This window comes from Larimichthys crocea, chromosome XII (genome assembly GCF_000972845.2).
Source record: "Larimichthys crocea isolate SSNF chromosome XII, L_crocea_2.0, whole genome shotgun sequence".
NCBI classification, from domain to species: Eukaryota; Metazoa; Chordata; class Actinopteri; family Sciaenidae; genus Larimichthys; species Larimichthys crocea.
In genome coordinates, this window is record NC_040022.1 from 28783241 (window position 1) to 28804138 (window position 20898).

A 20898-nucleotide genomic window follows, 5' to 3' on the forward strand; every position below is an offset into this window, starting at 1 on the left:
AGACTCAGAAGCTGTGCAGCAGTTTAGAAAGCCTCTTTAATTGCAATAATACCAACATTTCACAACATGATTTCCATTCCAGAGGTGCAGGACAGACGAACATTTCAGACGAATCGTTGGAGATTTATTTTATTTATTTATTTCTTTAAGTGCACTGTGAGCTGTTATTTAAACAACACATTCCTCTCACTTCCCAGCAGTGTGAGCCAAAAGCCGCCCCCCTGAGCACAGCCTGCGAGGGGGGATACATCCGCTCAATAACCTGGCTACATGTTCCCCCACATGTGTGTGTGTGTGTGTGTGTGTGTGTGTGTGTGTAAAGCCCTGTTCAGCCAGAGTACAGTGATGATCCTCCTGAATCTAACCTTTGGTTTGTCACTACCACAGCTGCTGCCACCGCCAACAAGCTGTGCTCTGAGAATACAGTGTGTGCTGTGAGTAAGAAGCTACCCCGCCACCCCCGTTTAAACCTTCAACATCAACAAAAACACTGATAGTGATAAACGTAAAAATCAATGCATGTCCGGAAGAAATAAAGAAGCCGCCGAACACCCGCCCAGTACGATCGCAGCTGGATTTTAAGGCCTTAGTGTGTGTTGGCAGTCCAAAACTTCCAAAACCGTCCAAAGAAACACACGAATGCAGTGGTTTATATAAACGCGTCGGCTTTAAGTGTTTTTGTTTCTTTTTAAATCATCTCAGTGCAAAATTAAACTTCAGCACAGTCACAATCAAAACGCCTTCATCCAGTCTCCGAATTTGGACTTGAAAAATATCCGTCTCCGATTTTTTTCCTTTTCTTTATTTATTTTTTTTTCTCCACATGAAATGTGTGAAATTATTTTATAAGCTCAATAAAAAAAGCGAAGTCACGAGCACTAACTGCGGCTATAATCGATAGAGAATACATTTCAGCGTATAAACCTTCATTATAAACGAAGAGCGCGAGCGGAATAAACATGAAGCGCTTCCATTCTTAACCATTACAAAAAAAAAAAACAGAACAAATACAATTCAAATAAGATTTGAGATATTAACTTTGGTCCCCCCTTCCAGTAATCCGTCTTCATTTATTTATTTATTCATGTTTACTTCTCGTTCTTCAATTAGAAAAATAGATCCTACATCAGGACTATTCGAATCGGAATGTTTCCTTATAAAAATACTTTTTTTTATTTCCCAGAGACTGAAAAATGAAAACAAAACTGAATTTGGCCCAAAAATAACGTGTGTGTGTGTGTGTGTCAGCATGGTGATTGTCCAAGTTTACTGGCGTGTGTGTGTGTGTGTGTGTGTGTGTGTGTGTGTGTGTGTGTGTGTGTGTTAAGAATGCATAGATTGTCGGTGTTGACTGTCGCAGGACTAAACTTCGTCATCCTCGTGTTTGTGTCGCTCTCCGTTCAGCAGATACAGTCGTGTGAGCTCATTGGGTGAATTTCGGGGATCTGGTCTCGTTTTTCATGATGATGCACTTTTCTTTTAAAAAATAAAAAATAAAGGCGGCGCTGTGCGGATGTTTTCATTCAGGCTTCGGCTCGGCCGGCTCGCCCTTGGGCTCGCTCTCGTCGTCGCTCTCGTTGCCGCCGCGGGTTACGGTGCGGCGCATGGGGAAGGGGAGGTCGCCACGCCTAAAGAAAAACAAACATGAATAAAATCAGTGACCACGACGGCGAGGACTGCGACCAAACGAAAGCTGGCGGCTCTCTGCGGTCACCTGAGCTTGTTCTTGAGGGTGGTGACTTCACGGTTCATGGCGTCCGCCGACTCCGTGGCGTCCTCCAGCTCCCTCTGCAGTTTCCTTCGGTTGGCGTTGGCTCTCTGCGCCTCCTCCTCAGCCTCCTCCAGCTGACGCTTCAGCTGCTTCATGCGAGAGTTCAACTTGTCGACCTGGAATAACAAAAAGACGAAGTTGAGTGCCGATTCCTCCCAGATGTTTGCGGTACAGATGTTTGCGCGCTGTGATGGCGGTAGACTCCTCACCTGGTCCTTGTGCTGCTCCGTGTTGCGTCTCTCGTCGTCCACCTGCAGGATGACTTCCTTCAGTTTCTTCTCGGTGCGTCTTACCAGCTTGGTGGCGGCCTGCCTCTCCCTGAGTCGAGAGCACGACATCGGTCAGAATAAAAACACTCAAAGAGCCGAACACATCATCGAAATCGTTATTTCCTGCATACTTGGTGGTCTAAACTTCAAGTGGACACGCGGTGTCGGGAACATCAAGATAAACATCTCAGTAGCTTCAGTAAACACGAAGTCTCGCACTGTTCAAGTGTTTAGATCCTCTGCTCGTGTTTAAAGAAGAACTTTAAATGCTGCAGCGCTCCAGAAATATTTGCCAAGACCAAATAAACACGAGTGAAGGAGGTTAAAATAATATTTAGAGTCTGAGGTAGAAGAAAATAAAGTTACTGGAGCTTCACGGAAAAGACTGAAGTCGGCGCTCACCTGGTCTCCATGTCCAGCTGTTCCTCCAGCTGAGCGATCTTGGCCTCCAGAGCCGACATGTTGGCCTTGTACTTGGACTTGACGGTTCCCTCCAGCTCCTGCAGCTTCAGTTTCAGCTCCTTGTTCTGACGCTCCAGCTGAGCGCGAGCTCCTTCGACGCGCTGGGAGCTGCTGCGCTCCGCCGTCAGCTCCACGTTCATCTGGTCGGTCTAAAGACAAAAAAAACAAAACAACATTATAACGATCTTTTTCTTCTGTTGGTTGAACATCAAACACACTATGACCGCTGCTTCCACTGACCTGCAGCATTGCTTTCTTCAGCCGGTCGTTGATCAGCTCGGTGTTGCACTGCTCCTCCTCCAGCTCCTCCTCCAGCTGAGCGATGCGAGCCTCCAGCCGTCTCCTCTCCTCCACAACCTGAGCACTGAGAGACGGAGAAGATGAGCATGTCTGTGCGATGTCAAAGTTTTGTCACGGTGCTGCTGTTGGACAGACGTCTTACTTCTTGCTGGCCTGGTTGTTGATCTCGTCCTGCAGCTCGTCTCTCTCCTGCTGGGCCTGTCGCTTCACTCGCTCTGCAGCCGCCAGCTCCTGCACAGGAAAAGGAGGAAGAAGTTTAAATGTGCGGCAGAGGGAGAGGAGCAGAACAGAGAGTTGGAGGTGGTGAGCGTGCCGACCTCCTGCATCTGGAGCATGTCGGCCTCCATTCCCTTCAGCTTCTTCTCCGTCTCCTTGCTCTGAGCGAGGATCTCCTCTCTGGACATGCGAGTATCATCCAGCTCGCGGATCAGATCTTTCATCTGAGCCTGCAGGGAACAAACAAAGACGTGGTCAGTACTCGGACGGCTGAGCTGAGCAGCGTTTATGTCGTGTTGAAGATGTTTGGACTCACTTGGAGTTTCTTGAGCTGCTTCAGAGCCTCGTCGCGGTTCTTGTTGGCCATGTCGATGCCGGCCTCCAGCTCCTTCAGGTCCAGCTCCATCTTCTTGCGAGCGGCCACGGCTGCAGAGCGCTGCTTCCTCTCGTCCTCCAGCTCCATCTCCATCTCACGCACCTGGAGGAGGACACGTTTGATTTAAAGATACTCCACCTGCAGACCGATAAGGTGAGACGATGGCGAGTCTGTATCCTGTTCGTACCTGTTTGACCAGCGACCTCTTCTTCTCCTCGCCCATCTCGTCACGTCCTGCCAGGTCTCGCTCATACTGGGCCTTCATCGCCTGCATGTTGACCTCCAGACGCAGCTTGGCATCCTCCGTCGCCTGCAGCTCGTCCTCCAGCTCCTCCAGTTGAGTCTTCATCTCTTCCAGCTGCTGCTCCATCGCGCGCTTCGCCTTCTCCAGCTCATGGACCTGCAGGAACGAGGATGAGGTATGAAGAGGAGCACGTGGGCACAGACACGCCTCTGAAAAGTCAAAGTCAGAGACTTACGTTCTTGCCGACGTCGTCCTTAGAGGATACCAGGTCCTCCATTTCAGCCCGGAGCAGTTTGTTGCCGCGGTCCAGCTCCTCCTTGACGTCCATCAGAGAGTCCAGCTCACGGGTTAGAGCCAGCGCCCGGGTCTCCTTCTCACGGGCCTCGGCTTCAGCTCGGTCGCGTTCCTCTGCATAGCGGGCGGAAATGTTCTTCTCCTCTGCGAGCATCTAAAGTCAGGACGACAGTGTCAACGCTTCATCCAGAGTACTGACGCCTATCCACATCACGCACATTATAAAACACTCTCTCTCACCTGGTCAAACTTCTTCTGCTTCTTCTCCAGGTTGGAGACGATCTGTCGGAGGTGGTCCTGGTCGACCAGCATGTCGTCGAGCTCCTGCTGGAGACGCGTCTTGGTTTTGTCCAGCTTCTCGTAGGCGGCACATTTCTCCTCCAGACGCTGATTTGTTCCCTCTAGGTCCCTCTGAAGCCTCTTCTTCGACTCCTCGACGGTCTCCAGACATCCGGCGTCCTGCTCCACCTTCTTCTTCATCTCAGTGAGCTACGAGGAAAAAGGCATCATCATTCAAGACGTTCGACACCATGAGGCGGAGCGTTGAAATTACACGTCGGTGTGATTTTCTCACCTGAGCCTGAACCATCTGAAGCTGTTTCTCCACGTTTCTCTTGGACTCTTCTTCCTCCTCCAGCTGTTCTCGCAGGTTGTTCTGCTCGTCCTCCAGCTGACGCAGGCGTGTGCTGTGTGACAGCTTCTGGCGAGTCTCCTCCTGGAGTAACTCCTGTAGTAAGCACAAAGTTTTGGAGGACACAGGTGAGACTTTTCTTACTTTTTAGGCTGTAGCCCTTTAAAAAGTCACGTCATGTAGCGTCTGCGTACCTGAACGTCCTGCAGCTGCGACTCCACAGCAGAGCAGTCTTTGGCCGCCTTGATGGATTTGCCCTCCACGTCACTCAGCAGAGCGTTTACATTATCCAGTTCAGCCTGCGGACGACAGGACAACATTTGAACCACCGGACAGACACGAGAGATCGTCTAGCGTTCAGTTTAGTAGTCGTCGATGTTCTCGTACCTGAACTTTGGACAGTTTCTCGGCCTGCTCCACTCTCTGGCGCTCGCTCTCTGAGTGTTTGAGCAGCAGCTCCTGGACTTGGCCTTCAGCCTTCTTCCTGCGATGCTCGGAGTCCGTCTTACCCTGCATCAGTGTCTGGATCTCGATGGCCAGCTCGTTCCTCTCCGACTCCAGAGCCTGCTTGGCCTTCTCCATGGACACTTTGTTCTGCGGGGAACGACGAGTATGAATGAGTTCTGTAGTGTGAATTGAAGAGACATGAATGTCATTTGATAGAAAAAGGTACATTTACCCTCTTGGCCTGCTCCAGCTGCTCATTGAGCTCGTCAAAGGCCTGGCCGTGTTTCTGCCTCATCTCCCCCAGCTGCTGTTCGTGAACTCTGGCCTCTTCATCCAGAGTCTTCTTAAGCTGTGCCACCTCTGTCTCACGCTTGGTCCTGAGCACAGAGAACAGAGGTTAGTCTGCTGGTATCGAGACTCAAAGTAACGGCACAGTGAAGTGAAGTTCTAGACGAGTTTCTGTACCTGAGTTCTTGCTGAGCAGCGGTGGAGTCCAGAGTGTCCTCTAGCTCGGTCTTGAGGGCCTCCAGCTCTTCTCCCAGGTCCCTGCGGTGTTTCTCCGCCTTGGTGCGGGCCTGCCTCTCCAGCTCCAAATCCTCCTGCAGTTCAGAGAGCTGAGCCTCCATCTCACGGATCTTTTTCTGGGCCAGGTTCTTCTGGGCTGCCTCCTCCTCGATCCTTTAGTGAGGAGTAGGTCAGCGGAGATGAGTAAATGGAGCAGGGGGTGGAGAATCTACAACAGTGCGACTGACTGATGGAGTTACTCGTACAGACCTGGCCAGAGCTGCCTGGAGCTCCTCTTCCTTCTTGGCCAGCTGAGCACGGAGCTCGGCGATCTGAGCCTGCAGCTCGGCGATCTGGTCGTGAATCTCGGTGAAGTCGCCCTCCAGCTTGCGTCGGTTCTTCTCCAGCTCCTGTCGCTGCTTCTCCTCCCTGCGCAGTCGGTCTGACAAATAAAACAAGTTAGAAGCTGCAACACCACCTTGTCCTGTTGAAGATCTAGAACAGCGGTCGTCTCTTCTCACCCTCCAGGTCTGTGATCATGGCCTCATGTTTGGTCTTGAGTTTCTGCAGACTCTTGGATTTCTCCTCCTCCTCTGCCAGGTTGGTGGTGAACTCGGAGATCCTCTCCTCCATCAGCTTCTTTTCCTGTATTCATGAAAGGTTAGAGTTAGTAACTCTAAACTGACCAAACACCTCAAATGTTTGTAGTCGTTTTCATCTTAACCTTGTTGAGTTTGTTGTTCTGGTCGTCTAGAACCATGACGTCCTCCTCGATCTTCTTCATCTTGGCCTCCATGGTGACCTTCTCCAGCTGGAGCTTCTGTCTGGCCGCCTCCTCCTCGTCGAGCTGCTGCTCCAAGTCCTGTGAGCAGAAAATCAGTCAGTGTGTGCTCTGCAACGTTTACAGTGCACACTGCTGGGAGAACATTTTCCTACTTACTCCGATATTTTGCTGCATCTTCTTCTTCTCCCCCAGGAGTTGAGAGGCGCGCTCCTCCTCCTCCTCCACGCGGGCCTCCAGGTCGTGGAGGATCTCCTCCAGCTCTTGTTTCCTGGCGGCCAGACGGGCTCTCATCTCCTCCGCCTCGGCGCAGAGTTCAGTCTCGGCCTGAAGCTGCTCCTGCAGGGCCATCTTCTCGGCATTCAGCTGCAAGTGGAGCAAATAAACATAGTTCAGCATCTCACACACTTAACCTCCTCCTTCATCCATCGAGGGATGTGATGTCAAACTTCTTCTTCGAGTTTACCTGCTGCTGTTTCTCCTCCAGATCGTGGAGCTGCTGCTCAGCGTACATGTGCTTCTCCTTGACTTTGTTCAGCTCCTCATCCTTGGCCAGCATCTCCTCCTCCTGCCTGCTGACTTGCAGCAGAGGCTTCACCTGGAGACAAAACAGTGGAAATGAGGCAAGTTAGAAGAGACAAAAAAGGGAAACGTGGACGTGGTTAAGATGTTGTCGGAGACCGAGGCTCACCTTGGTGAAGAGTCTCCACCACTGCCAGTTCCTGAGTTTAAGATAAGCGGCACAGTTCCTCTGAATCACCTTCATGGCGGTCAGCTGCTGCTGCCTCTTGGCGAAAGCCCTACCAAGACGATCGCGACATTCATGTTACAGTTCAGATTAAAAACAAGTAACGCACTCACGTTAAACATCAATGAAGTCATTTCTGTCTCGTCTTACTTGCGGGCGACGTAGCCTCTGCACCAGGCCTGGAAACTGATGATGATGTCGGTGATCTTCATGTCCCTCTCCTCCTCCAGGTGAGCAAGGACTCCCGCTCTGAAGAACACTTTGCTCTGTCCGATCCGGTACAGGTTGGGATCCAGCTCCAGGCTTTTAATCTGACGGCAAACTTAACGATCAATCAAGCTGCAGACGTGACTAGTTACTGTCAGCTTAGCTAGAACTCTGCAGACGTCTTACCATGAGCACACAGGCCTGCTTTCCATCCATGAAGCCCTTGGGGATGGAGTTGGGAGTGAGGATTTCATACCTGAGGAGAGGGGCAGATGATTATTAAAGGTTTTCTTACATGTACCCAGCACAGCAGAAGACACAGCGTTAATTTGACTCCGCTACCTCTGTCTGAACTCCTGGAAGACGATGCGGTTGGGGAAGCCCTGTCTGCAGATACGGATCCCCTCCAGCACACCATTGCACCTCAGCTGGTCCAGAACCAGGTGTGGGTCCAGTTTGCCGGCCTGAGAGAGAGGGGGAACGTTTGCTGATCAGCAGTGCGCCTAAAACAGACTCTTCACAGTCCCACCAGAAAAAAATAAATACGAACAATGACGGAACCTGAAGAACAAAAAGTCCCTTTTTCCACCACATCCAAAGACCTCATGTTCTTCCTTGTTTGCTTGTTTAACATGTGGTCCATGTGTGCAGCACATGTGGAAACAGAGTCGCTGTTGTTTTGTGTGTTTGTGTGACTCTGATGTTTGAGCTGGATGTAATCATTGAATGAAAAGGAGAAACAGTTTATCCCCTGAAGCAGGAACTGTTTTCTCCTTTCAGTCTGAACGTGGCTGACCGCAGCGATGTGCTACAAAGGAACGCCTCGTGCTCGAGATACGGAGTTACTTTCTCTGATACCTTTTTCTCGTGGTTGGGAATGATGCAGCGGACAAAGTTGGGGTTCGTATTCCTCAAGGTGGCCATGAGCTTGGACAGCTGCTCCTTGTACAGCTGGCCCACGGTGCGGAACATGCCTTTACGGGTCTTGAAGGCGCCGGGCATCTCGGACATGGACACCTTATCCAGACCGACGATCCGGTCCACTGAAAGAGGAGAGAAGAGAGAGACAACGTGTGAGACGGCGGCGAGGTTTCAGATGAATTATTTAAAAATATTCAACCAGGCAAACTCAAACCAAACGCATGTCATAAAGGAAGAATGAATATGACCATCGTCTCTCCACGTCCTCGTGGTAAACGAGAGGAGAGACAGCTCAGAACACCAGGACGAGTGAAACACCACACAAACACCGGGTGGATGCGGAGGGATCGGGATGACAGAGTGGAGTCACAAGCGTCAAGCGTGGAGAGATCACACACCAGAATGAGAAATCAAATAAATCAGTGCAGTGAGTGGACCGGTCGGGTTTTAACACCTCGGCCAGTTTGTAGTTATCTGAGTGGAAACTATGTGTGATGGTTCCAGTAAATATGTATCAGGAAGGTGAGAAACTTTGGCGGTTGCAGTGGGTGATGTATCTTTGTGGTGATCAAAAAGAAACCAAACCAAACCCATGCAGTATATATACCCATCGCTGCTGTACCCATGACCAACACCAGGAGTCCCCAAACAACACTATTACACAGAGGGAGAGAAGGAAGAGTTCAATGACAGAGCATCGGAGATGACCAGAAGATTTTGTTACAGCTGGTTAAAAGACACGGAAAACAACAAAATCTGAAGTCTGCGGAAAGTTTTAACCCGATAAACATCGAACATTTAGGAAGGAGGGACGGACGGCAGAAAGGATTCGTGGCATGTTTGAACGTAAAGCAGGAGGAAGAAGGGGAAACTAAAGAAATGAGAGAAACCCAGTCACCTGAGTCAGAGTGTAGAATAGGAAAACGCTGATAAAAATAGGCTCTCTGACATTTCTGTACCTCTGAGGCCCAGTAAGAGAAGAAAACGACAGACAAAAACGGGGCCGTACAGAGGAAGAAATGGATGAAAACAAGAGGGTAAAAACAGAGCGGACAGTAAAAAGAGAAAGAAAGTACGATGAAATACAAAAAAAAACAGAACATGAAATCTATTCCCACATCGAGCAGCGACTCCTGGATTAACACGAGTTAACGTCTGCCTCGACTCACCGTCTCTCCACAGCTCAGACACAAACTTGTCAGTGGACTGGTTGAGCAGCGACGCCACGTTGTCGTTCAGGGGGTCCATGTTCTTCATCAGCCACTCGTCGGCCTTGTAGTCCACCTGAGGAGAAACATCGAGTTGTTACCTTCTTTTTAGACTCTCAAACATTTGAGATGTGAAGATAGTGACGGAAAATTGCTTTTACCTTGCCGGCGTAATGGATGATGCAGAAGTCGGCTTCATCCTTCAGTTTCTTTGGCTTGAAGAACTTGGGGTGAGTGCCCTGCTCCTGGAGCACCTTCTCCACAAAGCTCTTGTCGGTGGCTTTGGGGAACCAACACTCCTCATCCAGCAGAGCGAGGATACCAGGAGGACTGGCCTGCACACAGAAGAGAGCGCATTGATCTTACTGCATGGAGAACGAGAAGTTCAAGCACTAAAACATGACATGAAAGTGTCAAACTCACGGGTTTCTCGATGAGGTCGATGCAGGGCTGCAGGTCCAGGCCGAAGTCGATGAAGCTCCACTCGATGCCCTCCCTCTGGTACTCCTCCTGCTCCAGGATGAACATGGTGTGGTTGAAGAGCTGCTGCAGCTTCTCGTTGGTGTAGTTGATGCAGAGCTGCTCGAATGAGTTCAGCTGGAGGACGCAGGAGAAAGGATGCGTTCAACACACACTGTCCAACAACACAGATTTATAAACACATATTTGTCTCACTTCTATACCTCAAAGATCTCAAAGCCAGCGATGTCCAGGATGCCGATGAAGGAGGCTCCCTGTCTCTTGGTCTTGTCCAGAGCTTTGTTGATCCTCATGACGAGCCAGCGGAACATCCTCTCGTACGTGGCCTTCGCCAGGGCCTCCACAGCGAACTCTGCCTGCTCTTGCGTCTGAGCCTTCTGGACGTAATCTCTGCCTACCTTGATCCTGGGCGACAGGATGGCCCTGGTGAAGTCTGTGACGTTCATGCCCATGAGGTGGCTAACTTTCTGGGCGGCTGTTTCAGGGGAGAAGGGAGGAAGACTTGAGATATAACTGCAGGAACTAGTTGTGAACTAGCAAACTTCAGGAGAAGTTCTGACGTACCGGTGTTGTCGGGCATGGAGGCCTGGTCTGTGTGACGCTCCTTCTTGAAGTTCATGTTACCGAGCTGCAGCACAGAGGCCACCACCTTCAACATGCCTGCACAAAAAGAACAAACAGGAGCGTAAACGTGGTTTAATGTCGCACTGACACTCGTAGGTAAACAGAAGCAAGAGTCCCACTGCCGTACCAATCTGCTCGTCCTCTGGGATACTCATGATCTTCATGGCCTCCATGGTCTCTGTGAACAGATCCTTGTCCTGCTGCCCGGGAATTGTGACGTTCCCGTTGGAAAGGAAGCGGTAGTTGTTGTAATTTTCAAGGAGGAGTTCATCTGAAAGAAAAGGACAGTTGGGATCAGATAAACACAGACTAAGACGTTAAAAACCTTCACACGGAGTCTTCAGAGTATCCTCACTCTGTCTTTACTTACTGCGCAATTTATCTCCGGCTCCTGTGAGCATGTAGTAGAAGATGTGGAAGGTCCTCTCGTCTTTGGCCTGACGGATGGCGCGAGACTTCTCCAACAAGTCTGGAGGTCGCTCTGTCAAGGAAGTTTTCCAATACATATATCGGTTCGTAGGATTTTGTCAGGGTTAGTGCAGCAGTAAGTACTCGTAGATAGATCTATCATGACTAGTTGTTGGTAGTGTTGGAGAGGAGGTCCTCTCTGAAGAGCTGCAGGTCTTCAGGACGCCCCTGATCTGGGAGGAACTGGTTCCACCAACGAGGACCAACAGACGAGAAAAGGAGGTAACATATGTCCGGAGACTACTTTGTAGTCAGCGTTAAAGAGAAGCAATGACAGTATCAAGGATACAAGTTTCAATATTGGCACCGACGATGTAACCGTTGACATCGAAGTTGATCCTGATGAATTTTCCCTGGAGGAGGAAAGAAAACACTGATTATTCAAAGTTACAGGAAGGTAAAGAGAAGTCTGAATCACATCACAGATGTAGCGCTGAGTCTTACGAATCGGGAAGAGTTGTCATTTTTGACCGTCTTGGCATTTCCGAAGGCTTCGAGGATGGGGTTAGCCTGCAGCAGCTGCTTTTCCAGCTCCCCCTGGTGGAAATGAAGAGAACAGCAACGCACGACATAAAGTACTCACCAATACCACCTTAAAAAAAAGACAGTTGTCAGCCATGGGAGAACCTTAATCACTAAAATGTGATTTACTGGATGGATCATGAGAATCTCATATTGTGATCTGCCTCTCATTTACTTCAAAGTGATTTATTTGCTTCGTTTTAAATAAACACGCTGACATTGTGGTATGTGTTAATCAACCCGTGATGTACTTACGTCTGAGGAGGAGAGAGAACACGGAGCGCACAAAACATCAAACAAATGAAAGGTGGGATACCGTCAGCACGTACCAGCAGCACACACAGACACAAATCACACCCAAGCATTTTCCCCACAGACGTGACGTCATGTTAGAACACCCAGAGACCCTCGTCAGTAACCCATCACCCGTTACCCAGGACAGACCAAGCACAAAACAAACGCTCCTTTCTTCAAACACTGCTGGCTTTCAGTGAAGCTCCTGCACCTTCAGCATGTGTATTAAATTAAAAGCCTGTTCTGTTATCGGGTCATCTGATGACGTCGCCAGTTAAAAACATGAATGACGACAGCAGAAATCCAAAAGATACCGCTGTGCTGAGTCACAGGTAAAGCACAATGACAGCCTACTGTACGAAGATCTGATTACTACGGAAGCCCTGAGCAGTCATACGTTCATATACTTTATTTACTCAGAGTTAATTACATTTGTTTTCCCGAGATCGAGTTATTTATGTCGTCATGTCCAAGGAACAAGCGTTATCCTGAGATAACGGGATAATTTCCTCGAGTTCTTAGAAACTTCAAGCATCCAGTAGCAGCACGAGACACAGTAAACATTAAAATTAGACCTACGAGGTAAATCTGAATTTAATTAAACTTGTGCAAAGATTTTTTTACAAATAGAAAACTAAATAAAAAGTAAACAGAAATAAATCAGACTGCAAAAAATAAAGTCGGTGTTGTAGAGAGGTAGTGCAGCTGAGTGAAGACGTCAATTTGTGTATTGAAGATAACTTTGTTTTCCAGAGATAATAACACAATTCATTTGTGTTTGAGAAAACAAAGACGGTCTAGTTTATTAAATCATTGCAGGAAACCTCATTCAGCGTAGCAGTGCGAGAACATTACAATGATTTAACGTACTAGAAGATCTCAACGAGGATAACAACGCTTGTTATTGCTAGATGACAGAAATAACTCGAGATCCTGAGAAAACAGATGAAATGAACTCGAGAAATGACTGCGTAAGGGCTTCCGTAGTTTTAATATTAATATCAAACTATCCAGCTGATTCTGTGTACTTTCACTAAACTCTTGATCAGTAAAATAAAGTGATAATCGATCACGTAGATCGAGGGCACAAAAAAAAAATAAAGAAAATATTCGTTACAATTGTGTCTGATGTTTGTGTGACTTTTTAAAAATGCAACAAAGGAGAGAAGCAAACTTTGGACGTGGTGCACGCACAGAGCAGCGATACAAATGATGAAAAATTCAACCAGACAAACAGAAATGCGTCTATCAGACCAAACAGTGCCGTGTTGTTTTTGACCCCTCCCCTCTTATCCTACCATTGTCTGGCTGAATTTTTCACAGGAACACAAAACGGCTCGCAATGATCTGCAAACAAACTTCCTCCCTGCTTCCCACTGGGCTGGCAAGACACGTCACCTCTGCCCTTAATGCAGAGCGACTCCTACAAATATTGCGCATCGGCGAAGAAGAGGAGGAGGAGGAGGATGAGGAGGGGGAAAGGGGAGGGGAGGATGAGGAGGGGGGTGAGGAGGAGGAGGAGGAAGGTGATGACAGAAGCAGGTGAGGGAGAGAGGAGGAGTGAATGGAGGGAGAGAGAGTTAACTCACATGTGACAGGATCGAGCTGTTCTGTTGATGGGAAGAGAGAAATACAACAACCTCAAAAAAAATGGATGATCGATGTGTCAATGTTTTTCAGTGAACCCCACCGGGTCGCATCTATCATGTGACGCCGGCAGGCCGGGGGAACAGTAGTGCAGGTTTTCCACTCTGACGTGACGCTCCGCTGAGTTTTATTTCTGATGAGAGGACGCAGTAAAATCAGCTCATACATCACAGATGAAGTCGGGCCTCTCTGGTCTTTATAAAAATGTCACGAGCTGCAGAAGCTTTCCAAGCTGCACTACTGTTTCTCCGCCTGCAGCGGCGTTACCGTGATCGCCACCCCCCTTTTTTCCCCTTTTGATGGCAGCTCATTTCGGTGGCACAAAATGAGATGTATGAACACAACAGTGACGATGGATTAACAGTCGCGCACACATTCGCAGTGAAAAAAAAAATGTGGTGGATCGAGTGTGTAAAGAGGGATGAGGGGGGGAAAAGTCGTTCCTGCGAGATAAAAAGAAACTGTGGATGACTTGAAAATGAAACAGCGGGGAGTGAAGTGAGAGATGAAGGGAGGAAGGAAGTGGAGAGATAAAAAAAGGCATGACTGGGAGGATGTGAAGGATGAACTGTTTGGATGAGAGGCAAGACTGACCTGATCTTTCTTGGTCTTGTGAGAGGAGGCCACGTGAGCCAGATACTGGATCACCTTCTTGGTGTTCTCTGTCTTACCAGCTCCAGACTCTCCTCTGTGAGAAGAGACACAGAATCAAAAAAGGACTCAGAGGAGGAGAAGATTTATTTTAACGTCTCCGTGATGTTTATGTGCAGTTTGGAACTCACGTGCAAAGAATGGACTGGTCTTCACGATCTGCAGGAAAAGAAATGCAAACGTTTATTGTACAACCTTCTGCAGAACATCGACGCTGCACGCTCGGCCTACGTTATCGCCGCAGTGCATAGAGCAGGAAGTGCATTGCCCACAGACAGGAAATCTATATCCGGCTTCCTGTGACTGGAAAGAGGTGCTGCTGGGTGGCTGACTGACTAACTAATTAAACCAAAAAGAACCAAACATGGTGAAACGAAGCACCAGAAAGCGTCGAGGAAGGGTGGAGTCACACGGGCGGTGGCCATGACAGACAACACAGCTCAACACGTCGAGGAGGGGGACTGAAGAAACACGTCATAACACAATAGTCCTGCAGGAAATGCCAATTAGGGGCTCGTACTGTGGCCTAAAAAAACAAGACGACATGCCAAACACAGGAAACGTGCATCAAAGAAGTAAGAGGCACACGTAACAGGATGTTTCTGACACAGTCATGGCTGAGTCAGTCTCAAAAAACAAACTGAAATCTTAAGAAATTCACTAAATTTATATCTAAAGCAGATTTCTTGTAAACATCCCGTGTATATCCTTCCAAAGAATGTGACAAATCGACCTTCCTTAGCTCGTATCGAGGGCATCTGGCATTTTCTGGGGCCAGCGGCGGGGAAAGTAACGAGACACGCTGCTGGCATCAAATCCAATATTCAGCAGCAATTGGTCCCCAATGTCTTCCACTTGAATTCCTCAAGCGACTCTCATGTGCCTTGTTTAAATTTTTTAGAGCGTACTGATGCAAATAAACGAGCAGTTCTGCGGTACGTGTGCGGATAGTCGAGTCTCTAAGGAGTGTTACAGTTTACAGCTCGAGCACAGTAGCCTTTACTGACATTAAATCTGGAGCGTTGGGACGCTGAAACGACTTGATTTTATTACGTAGCCCAGCAGACACCTTCTAAATGCTCTCATGCAATACTCAGAACGGCTTTCACTGCGGCGTTCGTTTCTCACCCTGCATCATGCTTCTGTAAGACGTGTCAGTGATGGCGTAGATGTGAGGTGGCATTTCGTGCCTCTTCTTGCCCTTGTACATGTCGACGATCTCCTCTGAGTAGATGGGCAGGTTCTTGTAGGGGTTTATGACGACACAGAAGAGGCCGGAGTATGTCTGCGGGGCAGAGAGATGAAATGAAAATTCATTTTAATGAATAAAAGCTTGAGAGGAAGAGGAGGTGTTAAATACCATGAGGGAGAATTTAACACGCAGAGTTGAGATCATTTTAAATGCGAATATAAACTGATTGATAAACAAGGCCTTCCCATCCCCCCCATCAGCCCTGAGCTGAGAGTTTCTCATGGTTTGTTAACCCTCCTACATTATGTAATCTCAACTCCACCCTGCTGCAAGTTTAGACTGATGATTGACCTTCATGTTGTAAAACTGCAGCTGCTCGACAGGTTTTAGCCGAGTCGTATCTCAGATCTACGCTGCAGAATGATATTTTTCTGCTCCCTCCCTCCCTCCGTTCCTCTCTACAAACTGCATTAAATCTCCTCCTGTCATAACTCTGCTTGCATTCCTGCGCTTCCCTCCCAGCAGCTCCTGTACCGGTCGGGCATATCTACCTCTGCTGTACACCAGCTCTCCCGAGAGATGGTCAACCTTAACGAGTACAGCGCCTGGCCCGGAGGCTCTCTAACTGACCGTAGCGTGGGTCTCTGGAGGGAGGCGAGGGAGGGCTTAGACTATGTTGATATGACCCGGTCACACCACAGAGTCAAAGAGACCAAATCGCTCCCAGCCCGAGACACATAGGGGATAAAGAACTTTAATTACGCCGGCGGTAATGACACGATTTACATGCCACGTCCATTTCTGCAAGAAGCTGGACTCGGCAAGAAAACTCTCCCCTCGCTTCCCTCTCTCCCGTACTCTGGAGTGCATTGTTCCCGGCAGCTTCCTGTTTACAAGATAACTACAAACAAAAGAAAGAACGCGGAGAGAGAGCGGCCCGAGGACTGCAGGGAAAGGGAATGCAGGAAAAGAAGCTGAACGTTGAACTATTACTGAAAAAGTATGGGAGTTCACAGCAGTGACAATTTGTGCACAATGGGACGAATTAAACAATGGGATCATTAGGAGATAAACTGAATTGGAACGCGGCCATGGCAGATTGTTTTCTATAAGCCAGTGGGGATTTCATTTCATTACAAAAGGAAAATGTGTTAAACGGTGCCAAACAGACCGAGTCACCCTGAGAATTGTTTCCCGAACAAGCACATCGAGAAAACAGTCACAACACAATGCTGAAGGAAACGAGACAAACGCCTAAAATTACACATTTGAATAAAGACTCAAAAAACTCACGTATATGAGACCAGAGTAGTATCTCTCCTTCAGGTTGTGCAGCACGGAGGCCTCGTTCAGGCAGGTGAGCTCGGCCATGTCCTCCACCTTGCTGAACTTGGGCGGGTTCATCTTCTGGATGTCATCCTTGTTCACCTTGATCTTCTTGCCAGAGTCTGCCAGTTCCACCACGCACTCGTCGCCCCGCTCCTCCTTCACGGAGCCGGCCTCGAAGCCCAGGCGCTCCGACGGGACCCATACCAGCTTCTTGGTGGCCCAGTCGGCCTGTGCCAGCGGGTTGTTGACCAGGTTGCGGTCCACGTACAGGAACTTGTCTGCGGCGGACATGGTAGCTGTTTCACAAAGAGAGGGAAATGAGATGTTGTGGTTAGTGCTGGGAAAGTGAGGAAATCATTGACAGGGATCCGAAACACACACATCAAACCACAAAAAAAGATTAATTAAAGGACGTGTAGTACTTCATGTGTATAACTGATTTCAGTCTGAAGATGAATATCAAAGAAAAAAAGGGTGTGTTGCATTAAAAGGTTTCCTTTACAGGACCAGACCTTTGCCACCCTTTCCCTTTTCTTCACATGCGATCTGAGGAATGCAAAGGTCAGCCCTGATGGGATGTACAACAGGAAGAGTCTGCTGCAACGAGGTCAGGTCGTCATAAAACACGACTCGAACACGGCTCCGTGTCACTTCTTGGCTAACTGCTGTGAATACTTGAACATTTTCCAGCTGCAGGACGGACGATCCGGGGTGACTCGAGGAAAAACATTCGCCCGCAAAGATTTAAGTTCATCTCGCAGCGGAGGCGCCTCCAACAAACACAACTGTCTGTTTTGCTGGTGGGAAGCCAGTGAGGGAGCACATCTTGCTGGTCAGTAAGTGGAGGAGAAGGAGGAGAGCCGACTGTGGGTGATGTTTGGGAGATAGCACAAACCTCTGCATGACTTACGGCCCTTGTCAACTAAATAATTCCAGGAACTAAAACAGGAAACTAAAAGTCTATTTTGGGACGTTTTACGGGTCAAAGATAAAAGAATTAAAAAATATGTTTTCTTAAGTAATCTTTGGTCGTGGTTTTACCTTATCGTTACCCGTGCACTTGTGGTGGCGAGTTGGACAAAGAGGGCTCCAACACTTTCTGTCGGTCTTATCTCATATCATATCGCATCATATACTCTCGTCTAGATCAGTCTGTCACGTTAAGTTTGTTAAGTTGTCTCTTAGCGACGTTTTTTTAAACGGATAGTTGCTGCTGCTCGGTTTCTAGCGTTGACGCCATGAGTTTTGTTTCTCTGCATCCTCTTTTAACAGTTCCCTTTATTAAACTTTGATATCATGTGTTTGTTTTCGTGTCAGCAACATTCAAATAAATTCCCCATTCCCAGTCCTAATATTGATACTGGCAACCTGCAATCTTCACCTCACATGTTCCTCAGAGTTCTCAGAAAAACTGGAGCTAGCTTGTTGTTGTTGAAGGTTTGTGCGGTGGAAATGCTGCTGGTAGCAAAGTTGCAAACAAAATTTCAACAATTTATCTAACAGCAGGAGTGATTATGCACTCAGAGGATTGTCTCCTTCAAACGTCGTGTCGATGAGCAGATTGAGGTGGGAGGATAATTGTCAAACTGGATTAAGCGTCCTCTAAAATCTGCAGTGAACCGACAGAAACGCTGCGTGCAGAAGTTTCCTATCAAACACGACCACACTGCCAGCTGTAGTCTATCTTGTATGTGGACAGAGACGAGCTGTGCACAAGCTGTTCCTGCTCTAATGTGTGTGAGAGAGCCTGCTGACAAGGAGTGCTGCGGTTTAACCAATATAGAAAGTGACTGGACGAGTATTACCAGTACCCGGGAAACGCGCCCAACTGAAGCGAGTGCTGAGAGAGACTCTGGATAATTAACTGAACGTGCTGTGCTGTCACTGACCAACTTTACCATCTCAAATATAATTCCAGCACAACGGGGGCATGGCACCATTTTCCCCCCGAGCACCGCCGGGGTCGTTCGCCTCTCTCGATGCTCCCTCACCTCCGACTGCAAACTGAGAGCCGCTCTATGGAGGCTTGTTTGCATACAATGTGTTGCACATATGCAAACATTAGGGAAATCACAGCAGAGGTCGGGTTCTGCACAGCCTCGTGTTTATCAACAAGACTGAAATAAAAATATATCAGCCGGACGCGTTTCATGCGGTCCATGAGAGTGTTTTCACATCGCAGTGTTGTCCAGGGGGACGAGGTCCCGGAGCCAGATTCTCAGGCTCAACTTCGACCTCAAACATCGCTTGTACACAATAGTTGGATCCAATGCAAGAATAATAGACGAATGGGGAAAAACTATGATCTTACAAGCCCCGTCTTAGTGACAGACTTTAATTTTATAGTCCTCAAGCTGATTATACAGTAGAGCCGCTTCAATGGGACATTATATCTGCATAAGTATTTCAGAATGGTATGTCCCAGCTCCTTTCCCAGGGAAAGGAAGTAACATGAACCAGTTGTTCCTGGTTAAACAAAGTTATTTTCTGGAATTCAGATTAATTATCGGTACAAATAAAAAGAGGCGAGGCAACAACAAGGGGAACAAAAGACGCGCGGATGCCTCCACACAAGTCAGGCAGTTCTAGTTTAAATAGCATCGAGGTGCCGCGCCAGTCCTCGTCTAATAACATTTAAACTCTGATATCAACATTTTACAGCTACGAAGAAAAACTTTTCTGACCGATCTTAAACCTGTAATTTATAGTTTGTCAGTCACAGATCTACAATACAAGGTGCATTTAACACACGTCACTTCTTCTCACAGGCTCTAACAGATCGTGGCTTTGCCTTGATCCGGGATTGGTGTAAATACTGATTATCATCATCATAATTACTACCTTTATTATCTCCATTAAAGTTTATAGTTATTATTTTACTACTGCTGTGCGTCTGTGTCTCTCTTTATTTATCTATCAACCGCTCCGGTTGGACGATGATCCACGTGTTTGCTGATTTCTAGACTAGCTGAGATTGAGCTGGAAATGTATATTTGATGTATGGTTTTAATGTTTAATTTGCACATGAAGATGTAATCATACAATAGATAACCAGCTGATATGTTAGAGGACCCCCAATTTCCAGTTTATTCCCCAAAAAAATTCCAGAATTCCCATAAAAAGTATCTGATTTGGAATATTTCCCAAATTCCCCAGCTTAAGTTCCCATTGAAGGTTTTTGGAAATTTATGGAAATTTTCCACCCCTTTGCAACCTTAGCACGGCTCGAGGTTATTGCCTGTTAAAAGTCTTTCCTTGCCACCGGCACCACGTGTTTGATATTATTTGAAGACCCGACAATTCCCACCATGACCTGCACTACATGGAAAGAAATAAAAGATAACTTCTGTTCTGATTTGGTGCTATATATAAAAACATAAAATTGTGTCCAACTTGTTTTGTTGGCCGATGAGTCACCGAACTGATTCTCCACAACATTCCTGAGACTGTAGTAAAAAAGGTAAGAGACCCCTGAGAAGAAGAAAAGTTTAACGTGTCTGTTCTGGCTGTTCCAGCACATTAACCCTGATCTGTGAGAAACAAACCAGAGGCAGAGCCATTCTTCTCATGACCTCCTGCCTCCCTCCATCCTCTATCAACGCCCCGTCAGGCTGCGCTACAGCTGACGTCCATCACCGCCTCCGCCCACCTCTCCCAGCTCATCTCTTGTATACAGACCCCATCCTGTAACAGAACGTGGTGCTAATTAGTCCTGCTTTACCTCTCAGCTGGCTCCACGCTGCCTCCTCTGCCTTCAGACACCCTCCACTCGCCTCTCCAGAGACCTAACCACCCTCCTCCTCCTCCTCCTCCTCCTCTGTTTATCCAGTCTTTTCAGGGTCGCATTCCTCCCATACTCACCCTTTATCAGGGAGAGACAGCAAGCAAAGGCATTCCACAAATTTCTGTCGTCTATCCTCTATGCCCCCCTCCTCCTCCTCCTGCTCCCTATTCTCTGCCTTTCCTTCCTGTTTTTTGCCCTCCTCCTATTCCCATCACATCGGCAGGTCATGTGTTCATCACTCGGGGGGACATCAGCATCACCTCGCGTTGACTCCGGCAGTCTCTTCGTGTACGCATTTCACCATTACTCGCTCCAGTGTTCGGATCAGTTGGCCCCACACGGGGTTGAGTATGAGCCATGACTGATTATAATCCCCGAAGCTTTGTTGTTTGGCAAAAACAAGAAGTGAAACAGAACAAGCTGAACACACCCAAAGCTCTGGAGTTGCTTCAGCCTGCTATGTTTTAACAGTATACCCAAAGGTGACACCATAGAAACAACATCTCAAACACTCGGAGATCTGCGAGC

General features: G+C 48.0%; 1 protein-coding gene across 2 annotated transcripts in view; it reads right to left on the reverse strand.

Annotated features, from left to right (window-relative positions):
* Positions 1 to 17: 17 nt before the first annotated feature.
* LOC104938664 (myosin-9) overlaps positions 18 to 20898 on the reverse strand; it is a 28138-nt gene continuing 7257 nt past the window's right edge. The window contains exons 2-41 of one of the 2 annotated variants that reach the window (XM_019269527.2): positions 16551 to 16882; positions 15194 to 15350; positions 14197 to 14224; positions 14009 to 14102; positions 13357 to 13377; positions 11396 to 11488; positions 11241 to 11304; positions 10854 to 10952; positions 10611 to 10754; positions 10424 to 10519; positions 10063 to 10334; positions 9803 to 9976; positions 9541 to 9714; positions 9341 to 9455; positions 8109 to 8293; positions 7593 to 7714; positions 7437 to 7506; positions 7194 to 7354; positions 6987 to 7095; positions 6762 to 6893; positions 6455 to 6661; positions 6239 to 6376; positions 6036 to 6159; positions 5785 to 5956; positions 5476 to 5688; positions 5243 to 5387; positions 4951 to 5157; positions 4758 to 4862; positions 4507 to 4659; positions 4173 to 4421; positions 3874 to 4086; positions 3582 to 3794; positions 3335 to 3496; positions 3120 to 3248; positions 2945 to 3033; positions 2743 to 2866; positions 2443 to 2651; positions 1981 to 2089; positions 1715 to 1887; positions 18 to 1628 (exon numbers count right to left, since the gene is read on the reverse strand). In XM_019269527.2, the coding sequence (XP_019125072.1) occupies positions 1520 to 1628; positions 1715 to 1887; positions 1981 to 2089; positions 2443 to 2651; positions 2743 to 2866; positions 2945 to 3033; positions 3120 to 3248; positions 3335 to 3496; positions 3582 to 3794; positions 3874 to 4086; positions 4173 to 4421; positions 4507 to 4659; positions 4758 to 4862; positions 4951 to 5157; positions 5243 to 5387; positions 5476 to 5688; positions 5785 to 5956; positions 6036 to 6159; positions 6239 to 6376; positions 6455 to 6661; positions 6762 to 6893; positions 6987 to 7095; positions 7194 to 7354; positions 7437 to 7506; positions 7593 to 7714; positions 8109 to 8293; positions 9341 to 9455; positions 9541 to 9714; positions 9803 to 9976; positions 10063 to 10334; positions 10424 to 10519; positions 10611 to 10754; positions 10854 to 10952; positions 11241 to 11304; positions 11396 to 11488; positions 13357 to 13377; positions 14009 to 14102; positions 14197 to 14224; positions 15194 to 15350; positions 16551 to 16877 (5880 nt within the window). In that variant the 5' untranslated portion in view covers positions 16878 to 16882 and the 3' untranslated portion in view covers positions 18 to 1519. The remainder of the gene's footprint in view (positions 1629 to 1714; positions 1888 to 1980; positions 2090 to 2442; positions 2652 to 2742; positions 2867 to 2944; positions 3034 to 3119; positions 3249 to 3334; positions 3497 to 3581; positions 3795 to 3873; positions 4087 to 4172; positions 4422 to 4506; positions 4660 to 4757; positions 4863 to 4950; positions 5158 to 5242; positions 5388 to 5475; positions 5689 to 5784; positions 5957 to 6035; positions 6160 to 6238; positions 6377 to 6454; positions 6662 to 6761; positions 6894 to 6986; positions 7096 to 7193; positions 7355 to 7436; positions 7507 to 7592; positions 7715 to 8108; positions 8294 to 9340; positions 9456 to 9540; positions 9715 to 9802; positions 9977 to 10062; positions 10335 to 10423; positions 10520 to 10610; positions 10755 to 10853; positions 10953 to 11240; positions 11305 to 11395; positions 11489 to 13356; positions 13378 to 14008; positions 14103 to 14196; positions 14225 to 15193; positions 15351 to 16550; positions 16883 to 20898) is intronic. The other variant, XM_019269528.2, reaches the window with a different exon arrangement.